The sequence below is a fragment of the Heterodontus francisci genome, chromosome 1, assembly GCF_036365525.1.
Source record: "Heterodontus francisci isolate sHetFra1 chromosome 1, sHetFra1.hap1, whole genome shotgun sequence".
NCBI classification, from domain to species: Eukaryota; Metazoa; Chordata; class Chondrichthyes; order Heterodontiformes; family Heterodontidae; genus Heterodontus; species Heterodontus francisci.
This window is the reverse complement of record NC_090371.1, coordinates 125,053,464-125,072,999: the sequence shown is the minus strand read 5'-3', so window position 1 is coordinate 125,072,999 and position 19,536 is coordinate 125,053,464. Positions and strand designations below refer to the sequence as shown.

The 19,536-nt window shown below is 40.4% G+C and overlaps 1 protein-coding gene across 4 annotated transcripts in view; it reads right to left on the bottom strand.

Annotated features, from left to right (window-relative positions):
* Positions 1–866: 866 nt before the first annotated feature.
* usp46 (ubiquitin specific peptidase 46) overlaps positions 867–19,536 on the bottom strand; it is a 93,247-nt gene continuing 74,577 nt past the window's right edge. For 3 of the 4 annotated variants that reach the window (XM_068035426.1, XM_068035444.1, XM_068035435.1), the window contains one exon: positions 867–9,324. In XM_068035426.1, coding sequence (XP_067891527.1) covers positions 9,223–9,324 — 102 coding nt within the window. In that variant the 3' untranslated portion in view covers positions 867–9,222. The remainder of the gene's footprint in view (positions 9,325–19,536) is intronic. The other variant, XR_010975361.1, reaches the window with a different exon arrangement.

The window sequence follows — 19,536 nt, the reverse complement described above, 5'->3', positions numbered from 1 at the left end:
ATTTGTCAGTAGTTGGTTTCTGTAAATTTCTGCTGCTTACAATACCAATGCAAGAAATATATAGAACTATGTATACATTGCAAATTGATTACTGTCGAACAAAAACATTTACAGCAATATTACATCTGGCCAGAAAGAAATTGTGTTAGTTTCTTCAATTCAATGGTTGTGACAATGTAGAAAAATATACTCCATCATGCTGAGACAAATAGTACCGTGAAAATATTGACTTTTGCAGCATTTATTTGTATCAAGGTGTGCAAACTAGGACAGAAAAAGGTTCCCAAGGTGTGCATTGAATGCCACATACAGGGATGTGCTAAAAATCATACTGAATCAACCTCAGTTCATTTACGTTCCGGTTTAAAAAAAAAATCATTGACCAGCCATAAAAGAAAAAGCAAATTTACATGTTGACATTTAGTTTGTTATTGCAACAATGTCAGCAGTATTATAGATCAATTAAAATGTGTATACAGTAAAGGTAACTCGCCAGTAAATGGCCAACCTGATAATCTTTTTCAATCAGTGTCCTGCTTCAACACTCAAAAGGAATACACAGTTTAAAAACCGCAATGTATGTTGACTGGAAGGCAATTTTACAAGTCATGGCACCACATATAGAAACTAGATTATTGCTAGTAAGGGTGCAGATACAAAACATTGAAACAGTTATTTGAACTGACAGCACTAAATCTAATCACTTTATTCCTTCTAAATGTACCTTGCGTCATTTCATTCACAATTGCACTAGCCCATTTTTACAATGACAACTGTTCTGAGTTACGTCATAATGCTCCAATTTTAAACAATGAGATATAATAAATAGCAAAACTGCCCGCATTTGAAAGGAAAGGACTTTTATAAAAAAAAAAATACATTGTGGCACAAACAGCTGAATGCAATAATCTACTTAAACCCCAAATACCTCAAAAGGTGAAATGCTAGCAGAAAAGTTACTGGTAAGGAAGACTGGAGGATGAGCTGAGTAACTTCCTTATTTCTCGTAACTCCAAATAAACAATTTAATGGACAAAAATACTTTACTAAAGGGAAGGCAGTGGATGTATAAACAGCTGAAAACCACACTGATTACCAGTGTCCTCGCATCGGAAAGCCTAATCATGTGAGTGATGAGTGCAAAACCTTTGTGATTCGTGACCAGACTTTACCGAATCAATCAGTAGCTGGAATGTATGGTAAAAACATTTTTTTTTTTTTAAACTGGCATGATTTTGATTATAACCAAAATAAATTTATAAAACATAAGCACAAGTTTCCTCAGTACAGGTAGGCACAGATGTAGGTACAAATTTAAATATCAAAACAGTCTTCGAAAGTAGTAACCTACACTTGTTGCCTTCCTCCCCACCCATTGTTTGGTAGACCTGTAGACAGTCACACATTAGCTACATGTAAATGGAGGAAACATGGCCATCGGCCTTGACCAGTGTTCCTGGGTGTGTGTGTGGGGGGGGGGGGGGAGGGAAGAAATATAATCACAAGATACCAATGTTAAAATTAACTAGCGCTTAAAGTCCACAGGCTGCTCCTACATCCCTGCATGTAAACTCACAAAGCAACAGGTTATGAAACAAAGGTTTCAAAAAAAAAGCAATTGAGATGCTCCATAGTCCCAGTGGTCAGAAATACTTTGCAGGTTCATCCAACACTTCAGTAAACAACCTTTGCAAATCCTCCTTCAACTTCTAATACAGTACCTTAGTTTTGAGTTACTTGAATTGGCTTCCTAACTTATTTTGCAATGTGTGAAGACTACATAAATACTCCAGAAATATTTTGAACGCAGAGGAAATGAACAGTATTGTCCTGTGATTATTTTGCTTTTCATATTGACGAAATCGAATCACACGTTGATTGATAGATTATTGCCGTAAGTGGCCAACATTCATTTTTTCCTTCGCCGCCACCCCACGCCCCGCCCCGCCCCGCCCCCATTGTTTGTTCACAATGTCATCTGACATTTTCAGCTGAACCTGAGCAAGACTTTTGGCAAGAGCCATCCTCAATTTATAATATTTGCTTTAAAAAAATGTTGATAGTGCAAATGATCTGCTGGCAGGGAAATTCTTATTGTTTAGGATTCAGCATATCCCTAGTGCTCAGTGTACTTCGCCAGACAATAGCTAAATATTTATACAGCACACACTGCCCAAGGTTAAATTATCCACCACAGATATAGTCTACTTCATTCTTTGAAATTGTTCAATGATAAATGCAAATGAATACTCAGTCAGTCAGTCATTCAACTGGGTAAAATACACCAACAGGTAGTCTTCCTCTATAAACTTTGCACCATGTGTGGCCATCCTGCTTGGACATTTCACCCCACCTCACTGCAAAGCCTCATCCTGGTCCAATCTTTAATTCCAATTACAGGCAGCATCAAGACAGATTTCATCCTCCAGGTACAAATATTTACATCAAACTGAGAAAAAACACAGGAGGCATGAACTCAAAAGTTCAGCATCAGACTAGTGCACCTGTCAGTTTGAACTGTCTAACCAACACAATTAGCAAGTCACTCCAATTGGTTGCCTTCTCGATACTGTGCAGAGAAAAAAACCATCATATTTTAGCTAACAATGTGACCATTACACAAGTAAAACAGGTTCAAATTTTCTGATAGTTTTTTCCATCAGCGAGGGAATGGTATATGTGGAGATACATTCCACAACTCAATTTGCTGATCTTCATAGGAAACAAATTCTGTCTGACAAATGTCTGTTCTTTTACTAACATAAAATACTATCACAATGTGCACATCAAAATTATGATTTCTTTCAGTGGGAGGCATTATGTTGTCACTGGTACGATTGCAGCAGTTATTTCCTAAGGCAAGTGAAACTTGCAAGAGACTAAAGTTATGAGCCCTGAATTTGCAAACAAATTCTCCGAATCTCATGCTATAAGCTTGGCGGAACCCCCGTAGACATAGCAGCAATTGCTGAAAGTGCCATTTCTCCAGGATTTCCTCTGATCTCCTGAAGTTACAGTAGGAGAGTGGAAGAATTCCACAGAAAACCAGGGTCACAGTGTCACGACAAGCTTTTCTCGAATCTCAAAGCAAGGCAAAGTTTACCAATAGTCTGCTGAAGGAAGCAATCTTAAATCTAAGAATACACATAACTGAAAAGGTTTACATAAAATCAGATAAGTTTACCAATATATAATTAAAATTGAACATTAGCTGTTGGTGAAATGATCTAAATTACTCAGTGACTTTTACTAATGTAACCATTATGTTCAATAATGAATCTGATTTTTAAAAAAACTTGAAAAATGTTTGCCTTTATATAGCACATCATAGATATACAGGCACTAGATTTACAACAAAACAGCAGCTTGTCTGTCTACCTGCAATATTCCACAAATAGCAACAAGATGAAGGGACACTTGTTTTTAAGATACTGGTTGAGGGAAAATATGTTGGCCATGATTGCGAGAGAACTGTTTTTCTAAGTACCATGGGATCATTAGCTGAATCAGCAGACATGCTTGTATGCTAAACCTCTGTCCTTTTGGATGAGATGTAAACAGTAATCACATCAATTCTCAAGAGTTGTTGAGGCAGAGCTAGTAAGTAGCAACACACAGGATAACTGAAAAGTCACACCTCAAAAGGTTGTCATTGAGATTTTGACACCTGTGAAAGAACCCTTTTCCATTGTGGGTTTTAAAACGGAAAGTTTTAAGATAATAGAAATGGTCCCCGTCACAGAGGAAAGCATGCCGACTCAGTTTGGTCCTCTCAACAGCTGCACCCTCAAATGTGGGCTGATGCAGCGCCTGATATGATAGTGTATCAGAAACAGTGTGTTCCATTTGTACAGGAACTGGAATGATTAAATGATGCTCAGAATAGGAAGGCCTGAGAACCAAGATTTTCTGAATTGGATTGGGGGGGAGACATGAGGTGAAAAGATACTAATAATGCTGTGCTTAACCACACTTGACATTAAAAAAAAAAGCAACTTACTGCACCAGACGACCAGCTGAACACTGAAAGGTGGTGCTCAACAGTTATGGCTTCTGCAACAGAATGCCAATAATCATTTTTTCTAATAGATTATAGAGGTCAGTTTCTGGGTACTCCCACTTATTCAATTTCCAGAACATCAGAGAGCTATAAAAATCAACAAGGATACAAATAAAGCAATAAAAAGGTGGGGAAAAATATGAAAAAAAACTTGCATGGGATGTCAAAGTCAACAGTAAATGTTTTTAATATATTAAAAAAAAGAGTGGTAAAGGGAAATATGGGCTACTGAAAGGAGATGTAGGCAAGACTATAATGGACAATATGGAAATGGTTAACTTGTTAAAATTAGTACTTTACATTTTCTCATACAGTGGAGGAAGAGGTTAAAATAGAAGCTATACAAGGAAAATTAAAAATAAGTCAAAGGGAGAAACTGAGTAGATTTAATTTAATAGAGAAAATAATAGGACTTTAGAAAAGAAAAGCTCCAGAACCTGATGGTTTTTACCTCAAGGTATTAAAAAGGGAAGAAATTGCAGATTGATTAGTCACAATTTTCCAAAGCTCTCTGGATACAAAAATTGTGCCTTTGGATTGAAAAATTAAAATATCATTCCTTTACTTAAGGAGGGAGGGAAAACCCGTGTAACTACAGACCTGTAAAGGTTTAACATCTGCCATGAGCAGGTTACTGGAATCTATCAGAGATAGAGTGACAGCTGCAGTGTAGATTCACCAGAGCTTAAAGGGTTAAATGATGATAGGTTGTATCAACTTTCCCATTCCCTACAGTTTCAAAGGGTGAAGAACTATCGAAGTCGAGGTTTTAAAACAATACAGGGATTTGACTAGGTAGACACAGATAAAAATATTTCTTATGGTGGGGGAAATCCAGAACAAGGGGGCATAATTTTAAAATTAGAGCTAGGCCATTTGGAAGTGAAATCAGGAAGCTTTTCAAATGCAGAACGGAAGTGGAAATCAAACTCTTGATTCTTCCCCCCCGCCCCCCCAAAACCACCACCAAAAAAGGCTTGATGCTTGATCAATCAGAATTTCTAAGACCAAAAGAAATAACTTTTTGGTTGGGCACGGGTATCAAGGGAGATGGAGCAAAGATGGATAGAGTTGAAATATAGATCAGCCATGATCAAATTGAATGGTAGAATAGGCTGAACGGCCCAATACGGTTTCAATTCCCAACAGGAGTATTATTTCACAATGCAAAATCAATTAGTTATAGGCATCATCCTTGAACCATGTTGAACAAAGAATCATGACTACAGTTATAACTGCAAAATTGTTGACTAATGAGAAAGTTTTGCCTTGCTCAGTGTCACTGACAGTCCTGCTCACGACACTGGCATTTTTCCAAGCTCAAACTGAATTGTTGCTAGTTCTTTTATTCTCAATAATGTACATAGTTTGATCCGGTTTGCATGCTATACCATCTGTGGTTGTTCCAAATTCCATCTATGCCCTTATTCAGTGAGGACAAGACTTTTTTTTTGAGGGGGGGGAGGGGGGGCGGGGGCAGGGGAAAGAGAGACAGGGAAGGAAAGGAGGGTGGGGAAGAGATTATAGTATTGTGTCTAAACATCGTCCATTTAATACATGTGCCCGAAGGCCATTTTAAGGCACTTACTAGCTTCTGGTTGATAGGCATTCTGGAATATTAGACATTTGCGATTACCCCCAAACGAGGGTTAGTTACTGTTGTCCCAAATAAATAACGCTATCACAAAATAGGGGCTGAGAAATCAATGTAATGCAAAAATCAAGAAGGATGAATTTGCTATGGTAGATAGCTTGGGCTTTCCAAAAAAAAACCAAATCTGCTTAACAGCTGCCCATGCAATCTTTAGCAGTAACTACCATGAGTGAATGATCTAAACTAAAGGAAGACCACCCTGTGTGTGAGCGAGAGAGAGAGTGAGCCAGGAGTAAAACAAAACAGTACTTGTTGGTATGTTATTCCTGGACATTGAGGGTCAAGTAATTTCAGTGGTGCAGGAAGTTTTTAAGATCCAAGTGCAGGAGCACTTATCTTTTGTTCTTTTTTCTCCTCCGCCCAAGGTCAGAAACACTTGCTTCTCTGACCTTCTCAAATCCTGGAAGTGCACAGCCACTAAGCAGCTCCAAAATAACTTGTGCAAAATAATGCTATCTTGAACATTCCTTCAGAACAAAGGAGTTCAATTTTCATAAATCCAGAGAGGACTGGAATCTTCTTAGAAACTGAACTGGAGTTTCCTGGTCTGGAAATACACTTCTACGCTCAAAATTTCCTGGAATTAACAATGTGAATCCCAAGAAAATGACTTGAATCTTTGGGAGCATGAAGAGGGGCATCTGAAATGTAAGGCACAGACATCTTACAATCTCCATCATCCAACCATCTGATAAGACAATGTTCATCTGAGGACCACAAGATTGTTGTGTGTTATTGGCTGGGTCTAATATTTAGCCTAATTATGGTAAGACAAAGGGAAGTTAACAACAGCTGAATCCAGAGAGAGTATTCTGAAGTTAGTCAGACTATACAGTTCATCAGGCTCAAATAAGACCAAGACAAACTGATCTCAATTATGCCAGATGATCTTTGTTGAAGTCTTAATAGATGAATAGGAGAGACAGATAAACTTAAAAATATTCACTATATTCATGGAGACTTAGCAGAGACTCTATGACTAGGCCTAGTTAAGAGGGTGTAGAAATTCCAATCAAATCAAATTGTGACTAGGACACAATGTGCATAAATGCTCTTTTGTCATATGTCCCATTCAATGAAAGTCTAAACTGTGGACAGATCCCACCAGCTTTGGTTAATTTATACAGCAAACAGTCCAGGAATCTTGGCCAGTATTCGCAAGGAACTTGTAATATCTACTGACACCAATGCTGGAAAAGACATTGCCTTGATAATTCCTGCAAGGCATTCAGAAAAACTTTTTACACCCAAGGAGATAGCTTCAGGAAATCCTTTAGGTAAGTTCCAAGGGCAACAAATCTTCAGTTGATCACATCTTCCTATGTTTACAGGATTTGCATTAGCAAGCTGATTTAATGACTGTAGTCTCACTGCATGGAGGATCAAAAGAGGTAATTTTAATCTTCATGGATTTTTTTCCTGGCAAATTAAAATGGTCAAGCAGACCTTTTTGTTGAACTTAAAGCAGACTTTATAAAAACAGTGCAGCATTGCTAGGAAATATAAGCAAGTGCTACAGATGTTGTCATAAGTAAGAAGTTAATATATAAAACAGATCTTAAAGTAGGACTCAAATGAATTGGAACCAAGGATAATTTGATCACAGAAAAATCTTAGAGGCCAGACCTCAGGCTATTGATCAGATTCACTTCAAACGCAACTGAAACCAACATTTGTTAGAACTTTCATAAAGGCAATAACTGTACAATTTAAAATGTACAACCAAGGCTGTACAGCGTTTGTAAGGAACATTGTCTCTAGGTGTTTTTCTTCTGCTGTGCAACACTCCACTTCTTTCTATGTAAAAGCTGAAAGGAAGAATCTGTTGAAGTTTTCTCTTTTCCACTAAGCTTCCTTGAATTTTGCTATTATAAAATGTTAGTTCTTACTTTGGAAGTTCATCATTAAGTGTAAACAAACACATTTTTAACAGCATAAGTAACCAATAACCAAGACAACTTTTGGAGGGGGAGGAGACAGAAGGAAGATATGACACAGTTTACGGTTTTAAAATTGAAGATATCTTGAGTAGGACACAATCCTTTTATACCAGATCAGTCTGATGTGGACTACTGATTACAACTAGCAACCTTAATTTAGAAACAAAGTAAATAAGAGAACAGTAAATACTTTGTAAAGATTTTAAAAAGTGAGAGTATCAAATTTGCAAATAGAAAGTATTAATCATTAGATTTTAAGTTAAGCTTTCATTTGACTGCACAATATAAACCATAATTTAAATATAAGAGAATATATACTTTAAAACTGACCTACTGTATCAAGCACCCAATGTTTTCAACTGAAAGTGTACAGAATTTGGCTTCAGTTAGGTGACTAAGCATTTTTGTTGAATTTTTTTTGTTCCTTTTTAAAAGTTATTTATGCCAGCTAACATCTACTCACTTTGTCAAAGACCAGATACTATAATTCATAAATCTCTAGCAGTAATGCCATACTATTCCATCCAATACATTTTCCCATAAATAGGATATGATTAAAATGAGACACTAGATAACATCCCAAAAAACCACAATATACTTGATCGTTAACAATGATCAACATAATCCTTTAGTACTATCCAGCTATAATGGGAAGCCACCTATAGAATATAAGCCTAAACCATTAGACTACAGCCAAATATGATACTGCATCATTTAAAAGTGACTGTTCATGAGGTTCAAATTTTGCTTGAAAATGATTTCACTGCACATCAGGATAAAATAATGTCCAAGACTTGTTCCCACTCTCTTGATCTTTCAGCAGACAGGACCTTACTACACATGCAAATAACAGAAAATATAATCATTTAGTTGCTAAAAAAAAATCAAACTAATCAAGTTTCATTTTCTGTGACACACTCCCGCTATATGCCAGTCTGCCATTAAAGGGCCTTTAACATGAAGAAAACAAATCACGTTGTGAAGCAGTGTGCAATAATATTTGCAGTTACATTTCCATTGAGAGAAAAACACATTATCAAACAGAATACAATTAATTCTGTTCCACAATCCAGTGAATTAACAGTCATTCTAGATTAGGCAAACTCCCACTTCAACATGGTATAGAGGCAATTTATCTTCTCTCTTCCCCAACCTCCTCTAAAACCAAGGTCTAATATTAGCAAGATAAATAGTATTTGGGTTCAGTAAACGAAAGTACACCTCAGTGAGCAAAATCTGGAATACTACCATTGTTATTGCTTTACTGTCATGTATTAGGAAAATACTTATTCAGTCTTGCATGCGTACTTGCATTACTTTTGTTAGTATTTTGACTGGATATTTCCCTGCCAAAGCTACTCTGACTTACAGAACTCTTTCATAAGATCACACATTTGCCAGTAGCCTACAAATGCCCGGAGTATGATCGTAAATCCGGTTCTGATGCCCTATACAAAAGGGCCCTGAAAGGACAATGCATGTCCTAATCATTAGTTGGCAATGGTCTGAGCACTTTTGGACTGGCTAACTATTCATCTATCTGATTATTCAAACCAGTACTTTACAATTTACTCTCTTGATTGATAAAATAAAATATATCCAGACTCTGAGTTTTTTGAAATGTCTGAAGTCAGACCGTAGAATTCTTCAATAGCTTGAGCATCAATTTTCTGTAAAAGAAATAGAATTTTTTTAGTAATTTTGGAATAATTATGAATATAACCAGATAAAAATTCAAGTAATACAATGCATTAACTGAGAGAATTTCTGCCAAGTGGACGTTTACAGTTACGTTCTCTAAAATACCAGTATTGGCCAATCACTGCTTAAATGCAGAACTCAGCCTCATTATTTCGAAAATTTAAGTGACTTTTTATTATGTCAGACAAATATTTTGCATGCCGACCAAACACAATTAGATAGGTTAGATAAAATAATTCATTCTACCCTGCAGCTTGTTTAAAAACTGTTAACTCCCCAAACTTTGCAGTCTCCATCTTACAACCAGTTGATCTTTAATCAATCTAATTTCAGCATAACAAAATGTTCAGTTCTCATGCAAATACTCCCTCCATCATATGCTCTCCACACGCTCCTAGCCCTAGATCACATATTCCTCATCAATATCCTACACATTCCCTGTTCAGTCTATCAAAATTCAGTGAAGGTGAGTGGGATGAGGTGGAGTGGAGCTGCAGGGGCAGAAATTAGGGCAGGACCCTGGTTCCATTGAATCTCCAATTATTTCTACCCACTGTTAAAAATTCTGATGGGAGGGAGTAGCTGCTAGTTACCCCGAGCCCCTTCCCTCCCAATGTCATTGGAAGTGGCAAGACTGCAGGATTATGTCTTTTTCTGCCACCATCATCTTTCCTGCAAACCAGGGGAATCTATTCCTGCATAATGCAAATATGGAAGTTGGCGCTCATGCCAGTTTATCAATCAATTTCTATTACGAAAACTCAAGAAACTGCCAGCATTTTTTTTAGCTTTAAATCTTCAGCCAAAATGGTCCACCTTCCTCAACTCCCGAAGGAACAGGAACTGCTTCAATATTCAAGGCACTCATCCACCTGCACCCCTTCCCAACTCAATACAAGGGAGATACCAAAGGATTGCCATAATTTATGTTGGTGCCTGCCAGCTTTATGTAAATGACCCAATTCCCAGGTTTTTGAGGCTGGATCAACACTAGGCCAGATTGAGAGTCAGAAATCCCACCTCACTGCCCTTCTAGCAACAGAATAGATTTATTGATACTAATGCAGAGTTTAAGAAACAAAACTAGGGAACTAGAGTAACTGATTAAAGTAGAAAATTGTAATATTCAAGCATTAAGTGCAGTTGGGGTCAGAATTTGTAATTAAATATCCCTGCATATCAAACCTTTAGGGGAGATAGGGAAAAAAAAGTGACGTTGGTGGTGATATTAATTGTAGATGATGCCGTAGCACTAATGCATAAGGATTTAATAGAAAAGTGATCCAAAGAGAATCCCTTTGAATTCAACTAAATAACACGGGATCAGTCACACCACTGGAAGTATATTATACATTGCCATAGCAGAAATTAAACTTAGAATGATATCTGATGACAAATTAGAAGAGCATATATAAACAACTGAGTTACAGTTGTAGAAGATTTTAATTATCCATGTGGGGAAAATAGTTGTGATGAAAAGGGAGGGTTTTTGAAATGAATTCAGGACCATCTTCTCATTCAATAAATTGATATTCCAACAAGGAAAGAAGTACAACATGACCAGATTCTGGGTAATGAAGTGAAATACATAGGTGACGCAAGAATAGAGAAACATTTGGGAGAAGGTAACCACAATATGAATCAGGTTGAGTACACAAAAAGTTGAGGACAAGGGTACTTGGTTGGTTGAAGTAAATTTAGCACGATAACAAGGATCTTACTCAGACTAAATGGAAAAGGAGAAGATGGCAAATAAAATCATAGATTTATCATGTTAAATGTGTACCAGATTTGAGGCTGCAATAAAGCATGTTATATGCAGTTTCGGGCACACTGTTATATAAAGGATATTAAAGTAATGGAAAAGCAGCCGCCTTTATTCGCTAGGATGTTGTTACCAGGGAGCAGAGGGTTACAGTTATGAACAGAGTTGAGAGGTAAGGGTTTTGTTCCACTGAAGAAAACGCCTCTAGTAGGTTAGCCCTCGACCAGGATGTATAACAACAGATATGTTTCCGTTGGTCAGCAAGATGGCAACAGAAGGCACAAAATTTACAATAATCACAAAATTGAAAAAAAATTATTAGAATGTGGTTGAAGCAATTTTCAACAACTCTTTCAAAAGGATATTGAGAGGGGGTGCAATTCTAGATTTAGTCTTCGGTAATGAAGCTGGTCAAGTGGATAAAGCAGCAGTGGGTGACCATAATACAGTTAGTTTTAGCATAATTATGGAAAAGGACAAAGATAAAACAGGAGTAAAAGTTCTAAATTGGGGGAAGGCAAATTTTATGAAACAGAGAGGTGATCTGGTGAAAGTGAAGTGGATACAGCTACTTGAAGGAAAATCAGTGGCAAACTAGTGGGAGGCATTCAAAAGCGAGATTCTACAGGCACAGTGTAGGCATGTCCCCACAAAGATAAAGGGTGGTACGGCCAAATCTAGAGCCCCTGGTTATCTAGAAGCATGCAGGGTAAGTTAAAGCAGAAAACGAAAGCTTATCATGATCTTAAAAAAAACTGAATACTTCAGAAAGCCTAGGGGTATAGAAAGTATAGGGGTAAAGTAAAAAAAGAAATTAGGAAAGCAAAGAGGGGACATAAAACATCTTTGGGTTTTCCTTGATTTTACCTGCCAATAATTTTTCATCAGCACATTAAAAGCAAGAGGATAATTAAGGAAAGGGTGGGGCCCAACAGACTTGTACAAGGGAACTTATGCATGGATGCAGAAGATGTGGGCAGGGTTCTTAATGAGTTGTTGTGTCTCTGTCTTCACAAAGGAGAGGGATGATGCAGACATTGTAGTAAAAGAGGAAATATTAGATACGATAAGGAAGTACTAGAGGTTCCGACATCCTTGAAAGTGGATAAATTGCCCAAGCCGGATGGATTGCATCCCAGGTTGTTAAAGGAAGCCAGGGAGGAAATAGCGGATTCGTTGAGGATCATCTTTATATCTTCACTGGATACGGGCAAGGTGTCAGAAGATTGGAAGTCTGCGAACATTATACCGTTGTTTAAAAAGGGTGCGAGAGACAGGCCAAATAATTATAGGCTGGTCAGTCTGACCGGTGGTGGGTATATTATGAGAACCAGTTCTGAGACACAGGATAAACTGCCACTTAGAAAGGCACGGATTAATCAAGGATAGTCAGCATGGATTTGTTAAGGGAAGGTCATGTCTTAATAACTTAATTGAGTTTTTTGAGGAAGTAACAAGAAGGATTGATGAGGGTAGTGCAGTCGATGTGGTCGACATGGATTTTAGTAAGGCATTTGACAAGGTCCCGCATGGTCAGAAAAAATGAAAGCCTATGGGATACAAGGGAATGTGGCAAGTTGGATCCAAAATTGGCTCAGTGACAGGAAACAAAGGGTAGCAGTCGACGGCTGTTTTTGTGAATGGAAAGTGGTTTCTAGTGGCGTTCCACAGGGCTGGGTGTTGGCCCCCTTGCTGTTTGTGGTATATATTAATGATTTGGACTTAAATGTGGGAGGCATGATTGGGAAATTTGCTGATGACACAAACATTGGCTGTGTTGATAGTGAAGAGGATAGCTGTAGACTCCAGATGATATCAGTGGTTTGGTTGAGTGGGCGGAAAAGTGGCAAATGGAATTCAATCCGGAGAAGTGTGAGGTAATGCATTTAGGGAGGGCAAACAAAGCAAGGGAATATACAATAAATGGGAGGATGTTGAGAGGGGTAGAAGAAGTGAGACTTTGGAGTGCATGTTTTGCAGCGGCGACAGGGAGAGCAAGGTGGCAGCTGGGTAAGTAAGTCCTATATATTTGGGCAGCGGCTAAACCCGAGACACTACACCTGTAGTGTCTCCCACCTGCCCTCCTCCTCTAACCAAAAAAAAAAAGGACTCGGTGGTGTGTAGATAAGGTAAGGCTTTTTCTATTTTTTTTTTCGTGTGATTCGTAAAAACTTTTCGTTCCTTTTTCATTTATCGAAGTTAAGACTAAGTTAAGCTTAAGAATAAAAATGGCAGGAGATCTCAGACCCGTGTTATGCTCCTCTTGCTCAATGTGGGTGCTTAGGGACACGGCTGATGTCCCTGATTCCTTCACGTGCTGGAAGTGTGTCCAGCTGCAGCTCTTGTTAGACCGCCTGATGGCTCAGGAGCTGTGGATGGACTCATTTTGGAGCATCCACGATGCTGAGGAGGTCGTGGATAGCACGTTTAGCGAATTGGTCACACCGCAAATTAGGATTGCTGAGGGAGAAAGGAAATGGGTGACCAAAAGGCAGAGAAAGAGCAGGAAGGCAGCGCAGGTGTCCCCTGCGTTCATCTCCCTCCAAAACAGGTATACCGTTTTGGATACTGTTGAGGGAGATGGCTCACCAGGGGAAGGCAGCAGTAGCCAGGTTCATGGCACCGTGGCTGGCTCTGCTGTTCGGAAGGGCAGGAAAAAGAGTGGAAAGGCTATAGTCACAGGGGATTCGATTGTAAGGGGAGTAGATAGGCGGTTCTGTGGTCAAAAACGAGACTCCCGAATGGTATGTTGCCTCCCAGGTGCACGGTTCAGGGATGTCTCAGATCGGCTGCAGAACATTCTGAAGGGGGAGGGTGAACAGCCAGTTGTTGTTGTGCACATAGGCACCAATGATATAGGTAAAAAACGGGATGAGGTCCTACAAGCAGAATTTAGGGAGTTAGGAGCCAAGTTAAAAAGTAGGACCTCAGAGGTAGTAATCTCAGGATTGCTACCAGTGCCACGTGCTAGTCAGAGTAGAAATGAAAGAATAGTCAGGATGAATGCGTGGCTTGAGAGATGGTGCAGGAGGGAGGGGTTCAGATTTTTGGGACATTGGGACCGGTTCTGGGGGAGGTGGGACTATTACAAATTGGACGGTCTACACCTGGGCCGGACTGGAACCAATGTCCTTGGGGATGCTTTTGCTAACGCTGTTGGGGAGGGTTTAAACTAATGTGGCAGGGGGATGGGAACCAAATGAGGAGGTCAGTGGACAGTAAGGAGGTAGTAACTAAAGCCTGTAAGGAACTAGATAATGAAGTCAGCGTGACTAAGGGGAAGAGCAGGCAGGGAGCAGATGATGAACGCAAAGGGACTGGTGGTCTGAGGTGCATTTGTTTTAATGCAAGAAGGGTAGTAGGTAAGGCAGATGAACTTAGGGCTTGGATTAGTACCTGGGAGTATCATGTTATTGCTATTACTGAGACTTGGTTGAGGGAAGGGCACGATTGGCAACTAAATATCCCAGGATAGCTATGCTTCAGGCGGGATAGAGAGGGAGGTAAAAGGGGTGGAGGAGTTGAATTAGTGGTCAAAGAGGATATCACAGCTGTGAAGGAGGGCACTATGGAGGACTCGAGCAGTGAGGCAATATGTGCAGAACTCAGAAATGGGACGGGTGCGGTAACAATGTTGGGGCTGTACTACAGGCCTCCCAACAGCGAGCGTGAGATAGAGGTACAAATATGGAAACAGATTATGGAAAGATGTAGGAGCAACAGGGTGGTGGTGATAGGAGATTTTAATTTTCCCAACATTGACTGGGATTCACTTAGTGTTAGAGGTCTAGATGGAGCAGAATTTGTAAGGAGCATCCAGGAGGGTTTTCTACAGCAGTATGTAAATAGTCCAACTCTGGAAGGGGCCATATTGGACCTGGTGTTGGGGAATGAGCCTGGCCAAGTGCTTGAACTTTCAGTAGGGGACTACTTTGGGAATAGTGATCACAATTCCGTAAGTTTTAGAATTCTCATGGATAAAGACGAGAGTGGTCCGAAAGGAAGAGTGCTAAATTGGGGGAAGGCCAACTATACCAAAATTCGGCTGGAGCTGGGGAATGTAGATTGGGAGCAGCTGTTTGAAGGTAAATCCACATTTGATATGTGGGAGGCTTTTAAAGAGAGGTTGATTAGCATGCAGGAGAGACATGTTCCTGTGAAAATCAGGGATAGAAATGGCAAGATTAGGGAACCATGGATGACAGGTGAAATTGTGAAACTAGCTAAGAGGAAAAAGGAAGAATAAGTAAGGTCTAGGTGGCTGAAGAAAGACGAAGCTTTGGAAGAATATCGGGAATGTAGGACCAATCTGAAACGAGGAATTAAGAGGGCTAAAAGGGGTCATGAAATATCTTTAGCAAACAGGGTTAAGGAAAATCCCAAAGCCTTTTATTCATATATAAAGGAGCAAGAGGGTAACTGGAGAAAGGATTGGCCCACTCAAGGACAAAGGAGGAAAGTTATGCGTGGAGTCAGAGAAAATGGGTGAGATTCTAAACGAATACTTTGCATCGGTATTCACCGAGGAGAGGGACATGACGGATGTTGAGGTTAGAGATAGATGTTTGATTACTCTAGGTCAAGTCGGCATTAGGAGGGAGGAAGTGTTGGGTATTCTAAAAGGCATTAAGGTGGACAAGTCCCCAGGTCCGGATGGGATCTATCCCAGGTTACTGTGGGAAGCGAGAGAGGAAATAGCTGGGGCCTTAACAGATATCTTTGCAGCATCCTTAAACACGGGTGACATCCCGGAGGACTGGAGAATTGCTAATGTTGTCCCCTTGTTTAAGAAGGGTAGCAGGGATAATCCAGGTAATTATAGACCGGTGAGCCTGCCGTCAGTGGTAGGGAAGCTGCTGGAGAAGATACTGAGGGATAGGATCTATTCCCATTTGGAAGAAAATGGGCTCATCAGTGATAGGCAACATGGTTTTGTGCAGGGAAGGTCATGTCTTACCAACTTAATAGAATTCTTTGAGGAAGTGACAAAGTTGATTGATATGGGAACAGCTGTAGATGTCATATACATAGACTTCTGTAAGGCGTTTGATAAGGTTCCCCATGGTAGGTTGATGGAGAAAGTGAAGTCGCATGGGGTCCAAGGTGTACTAGCTAGATGGATAAAGAACTGGCTGGGCAACAGGAGACAGGAGACAGAGAGTAGCAGTGGAAGGGAGTTTCTCAAAATGGAGACGTGTGACCAGTGGTGTTCCACAGGGATCCATGCTGGGACCACTGTTGTTTGTGATATACATAAATGATTTGGAGGAAAGTATAGGTGGTCTGATTAGCAAGTTTGCAGACGACACTAAGATTGGTTGAGTAGCAGATAGTGAAGGGGACTGTCAGAGAATACAGCAGAATATAGATAGATTGGAGAGTTGGGCAGAGAAATGGCAGATGGAGTTCAATCCGGGCAAATGCGAGGTGATGCATTTTGGAAGATCCAATTCAAGAGTGAACTATACAATAAATGGAAAAGTCCTGGGGAAAATTGATGTGCAGAGAGATTTGGGTGTTCAGGTCCATTGTTCCCTGAAGGTGGCAACACAGGTCAATAGAGTGGTCAAGAAGGCATACGGCATGCTTTCCTTCATCGGACGGGGTATTGAGTACAAGAGTTGGCAGGTCATGTTACAGTTGTATAAGACTTTGGTTTGGCCACATTTGGAATACTACGTGCAGTTCTGGTTGCCACATTACCAAAAGGATGTGGATGCTTTGGAGAGGGTGCAGAGGAGGTTCACCAGGATGTTGCCTGGTATGGAGAGCGCTAGCTATGAAGAGAGGTTGAGTAGATTAGGATTATTTTCATTAGAAAGACGGAGGTTGAGGGGGGACCTGATTGAGGTGTACAAAATCATGAGAGGTATAGACAGGGTGGATAGCAAGAAGCTTTTTCCCCCAGAGTGGGGGATTCAATTACTAGGGGTCACGAGTTCAAAGTGAGAGGTGAAACGTTTAGGGGGTATATGCGTGGAAAGTTCTTTACGCAGAGGGTGGTGGGTGCCTGGAACGCGTTGCCAGCGGAGGTGGTAGACGCGGGCACGATAGCGTCTTTTAAGATGTATCTAGACAGATACATGAATGGGCAGGAAGCAAAGAGATACAGACCCTTAGAAAATAGGCGACAGGTTTAGATAGAGGATCTGGATCGGCGCAGGCTTGGAGGGCCGAAGGGCCTGTTCCTGTGCTGTAATTTTCTTTGTTCTATGTCCACAGGTCCCTGAAGGTGGCAGGACAGGTTGATAAAGTGGTGAAGGTGACATATGGAATGCTTTCCTTTATTGGACAAGGTATAGAATACAAAAAGCAGAGATGTGATGCCGGAACTGTATAAAACGCTGGTTAGGCCACAGCTGGAGTATTGCATACAGTTCTGGTCACCACATTACGGAAAGAACATAATTGCTCTGGAAAGAGTACAGAAGAGATTTACAAGAATGTTGCCAGGGCTTGAAATTGCAGCTATGAGGAAAGATTGGATTGGCTAGGGTTGTTTTCAATAGAACAGAGGAGGCTGAGGGGTGACTTAATTGTAGATAGACAGGAAGGACCGGATTCCCCTAGCAGAGAGGTCAATTGCCAGGGGGCACAGAGTTAAGGTGATTGGTAGAAGGATTAGAGGGGACATGAGGAAAAACGTTTTCACCCAGAGGGCAGTGGGTGTCTGGAATTTACTGTCTGGATCAGTGGTGGAGGCAGAAACCCTCAACTCATTTAAAAGTACCCGAAATGCTCTAACCTACAAGGCTATGGACCAGGTGCTGGAAGGTGGGACACGATGGTCGCAACAGACACAACGGGCTGAATGGCCTCCTTCTGTGCCATCATTTTTCTATGGTCCTATGGTATGAGGACTGAGTAGGGGAGCGAGATTAGACTAGCTGGCATGTAAAGGACAGAGCCGATGGACTAAATAGAATGCTGCAGCACAGAAACCAGCCAATGGTTCAATTCCACCCAAGTCTTTTCAATAGTGCCAGTTATTGTAATAACCCTCAAACTCCTTGGACTTCTACAAACAAAGCATCTTTTTCTGCCACTTTTTACAGTTCCATCCTCCAGACATTGATACCTTGCTGGGGTGCAGTTATTCCCTAGGTACCTTGCCCAAAGGTGTATGATTTTTTGTGCAAGACTAGAGAGTGAGTTTTAGCAGGTTATATGACCTTGGGAATGGGGGAGGGAAGGAAATAACAGTCAAGCTACAGTCTCCCCTCAAACAAAATGAAACTTTCAGCTAGGTCCTGTAGTTTCTGCTCAAGATTAGTAATTCTGATCAATTTTGAACTTATTTTGTGTTGAGCTTATCTAGGGATTTGTTCTCTCGGAGACACGGTTGCTTATATTTGCATAATTTTTTTTAAATGAAAGTGGGTAGAAACAGTGAGCATCAACCAAATGGTGCCATTTAAAAAAAATCACTAAGATTTCCTGACTTAAGTGATGCAAGCTAATACAACTCATACACAACCAGATTCAAATCTACAACTATCCAACAGAATGAAAGACAATTTGCCCATCTTTAAAAGATGCAAAGTTGTTGAAGGGGGTAAAGTGGTGATTACTGCCCACTTTAACTTTCAGAAAACATTTGCAAGGACCTTCACAAATAATATTTGACTGACATGAAAACTGAAGCTCAACTGAAGGCGGCAGTGAGTAGCAGAGCCACACAGATATGGTCAGTCTGACAGTTCAACTTCAGTCCACAGAATTAGGTGATCTCAGCCATATCCTCATGCAATATGCAACCATGTGCACTCCCAACAAGATCTCTTTAACAACGATCAAGGCCATCACTCAGAGAGCCATTTGTACTAGAGTTAGATGCACTACAAATGGCCTATCATTATTTAGAGACCCTTAACGGAAATGCATGTGGTTGCACATTTCATAGAACATAGAACAGCACAGTACAGGCCCTTCGACCCACGATGTTGTGCCGAACCTATTAACCTACTCCAAGATCAAACTAACTACCTACCCTTCATTCTACTATTATCCATGTACCTATCCAAAAGTCGCTTAAATGCCCCTAATGTATCTGCTTCTACCACCACCGCTGGCAGCGCATTCCACGCACCCACCACTCTCTGTGTAAAGAACCTACCTCTGACATCTCCCCGAAACCTTCCTCCAATCACCTTAAAATTATGCCCCCTGGTGATAGCCCTTTCCACCCTGGGAAAAAGTCTCTGGCTATCCACTCTATCTATGCCTCTCATCATCTTGTACCCCTCGATCAAGTCACCTCTTCGCTTCAATGAGAAAAGCCCTAGCTCCCTCAATCTTTCTTCATAGGACATGCCCTCCAGTCCAGGCAGCATCCTGGTAAATCTCCTCTGCACCCTCTCTAAAGCTTCCACATCCTTCCTATAATGAGGCGACCAGAACTGAACACAATATTCCA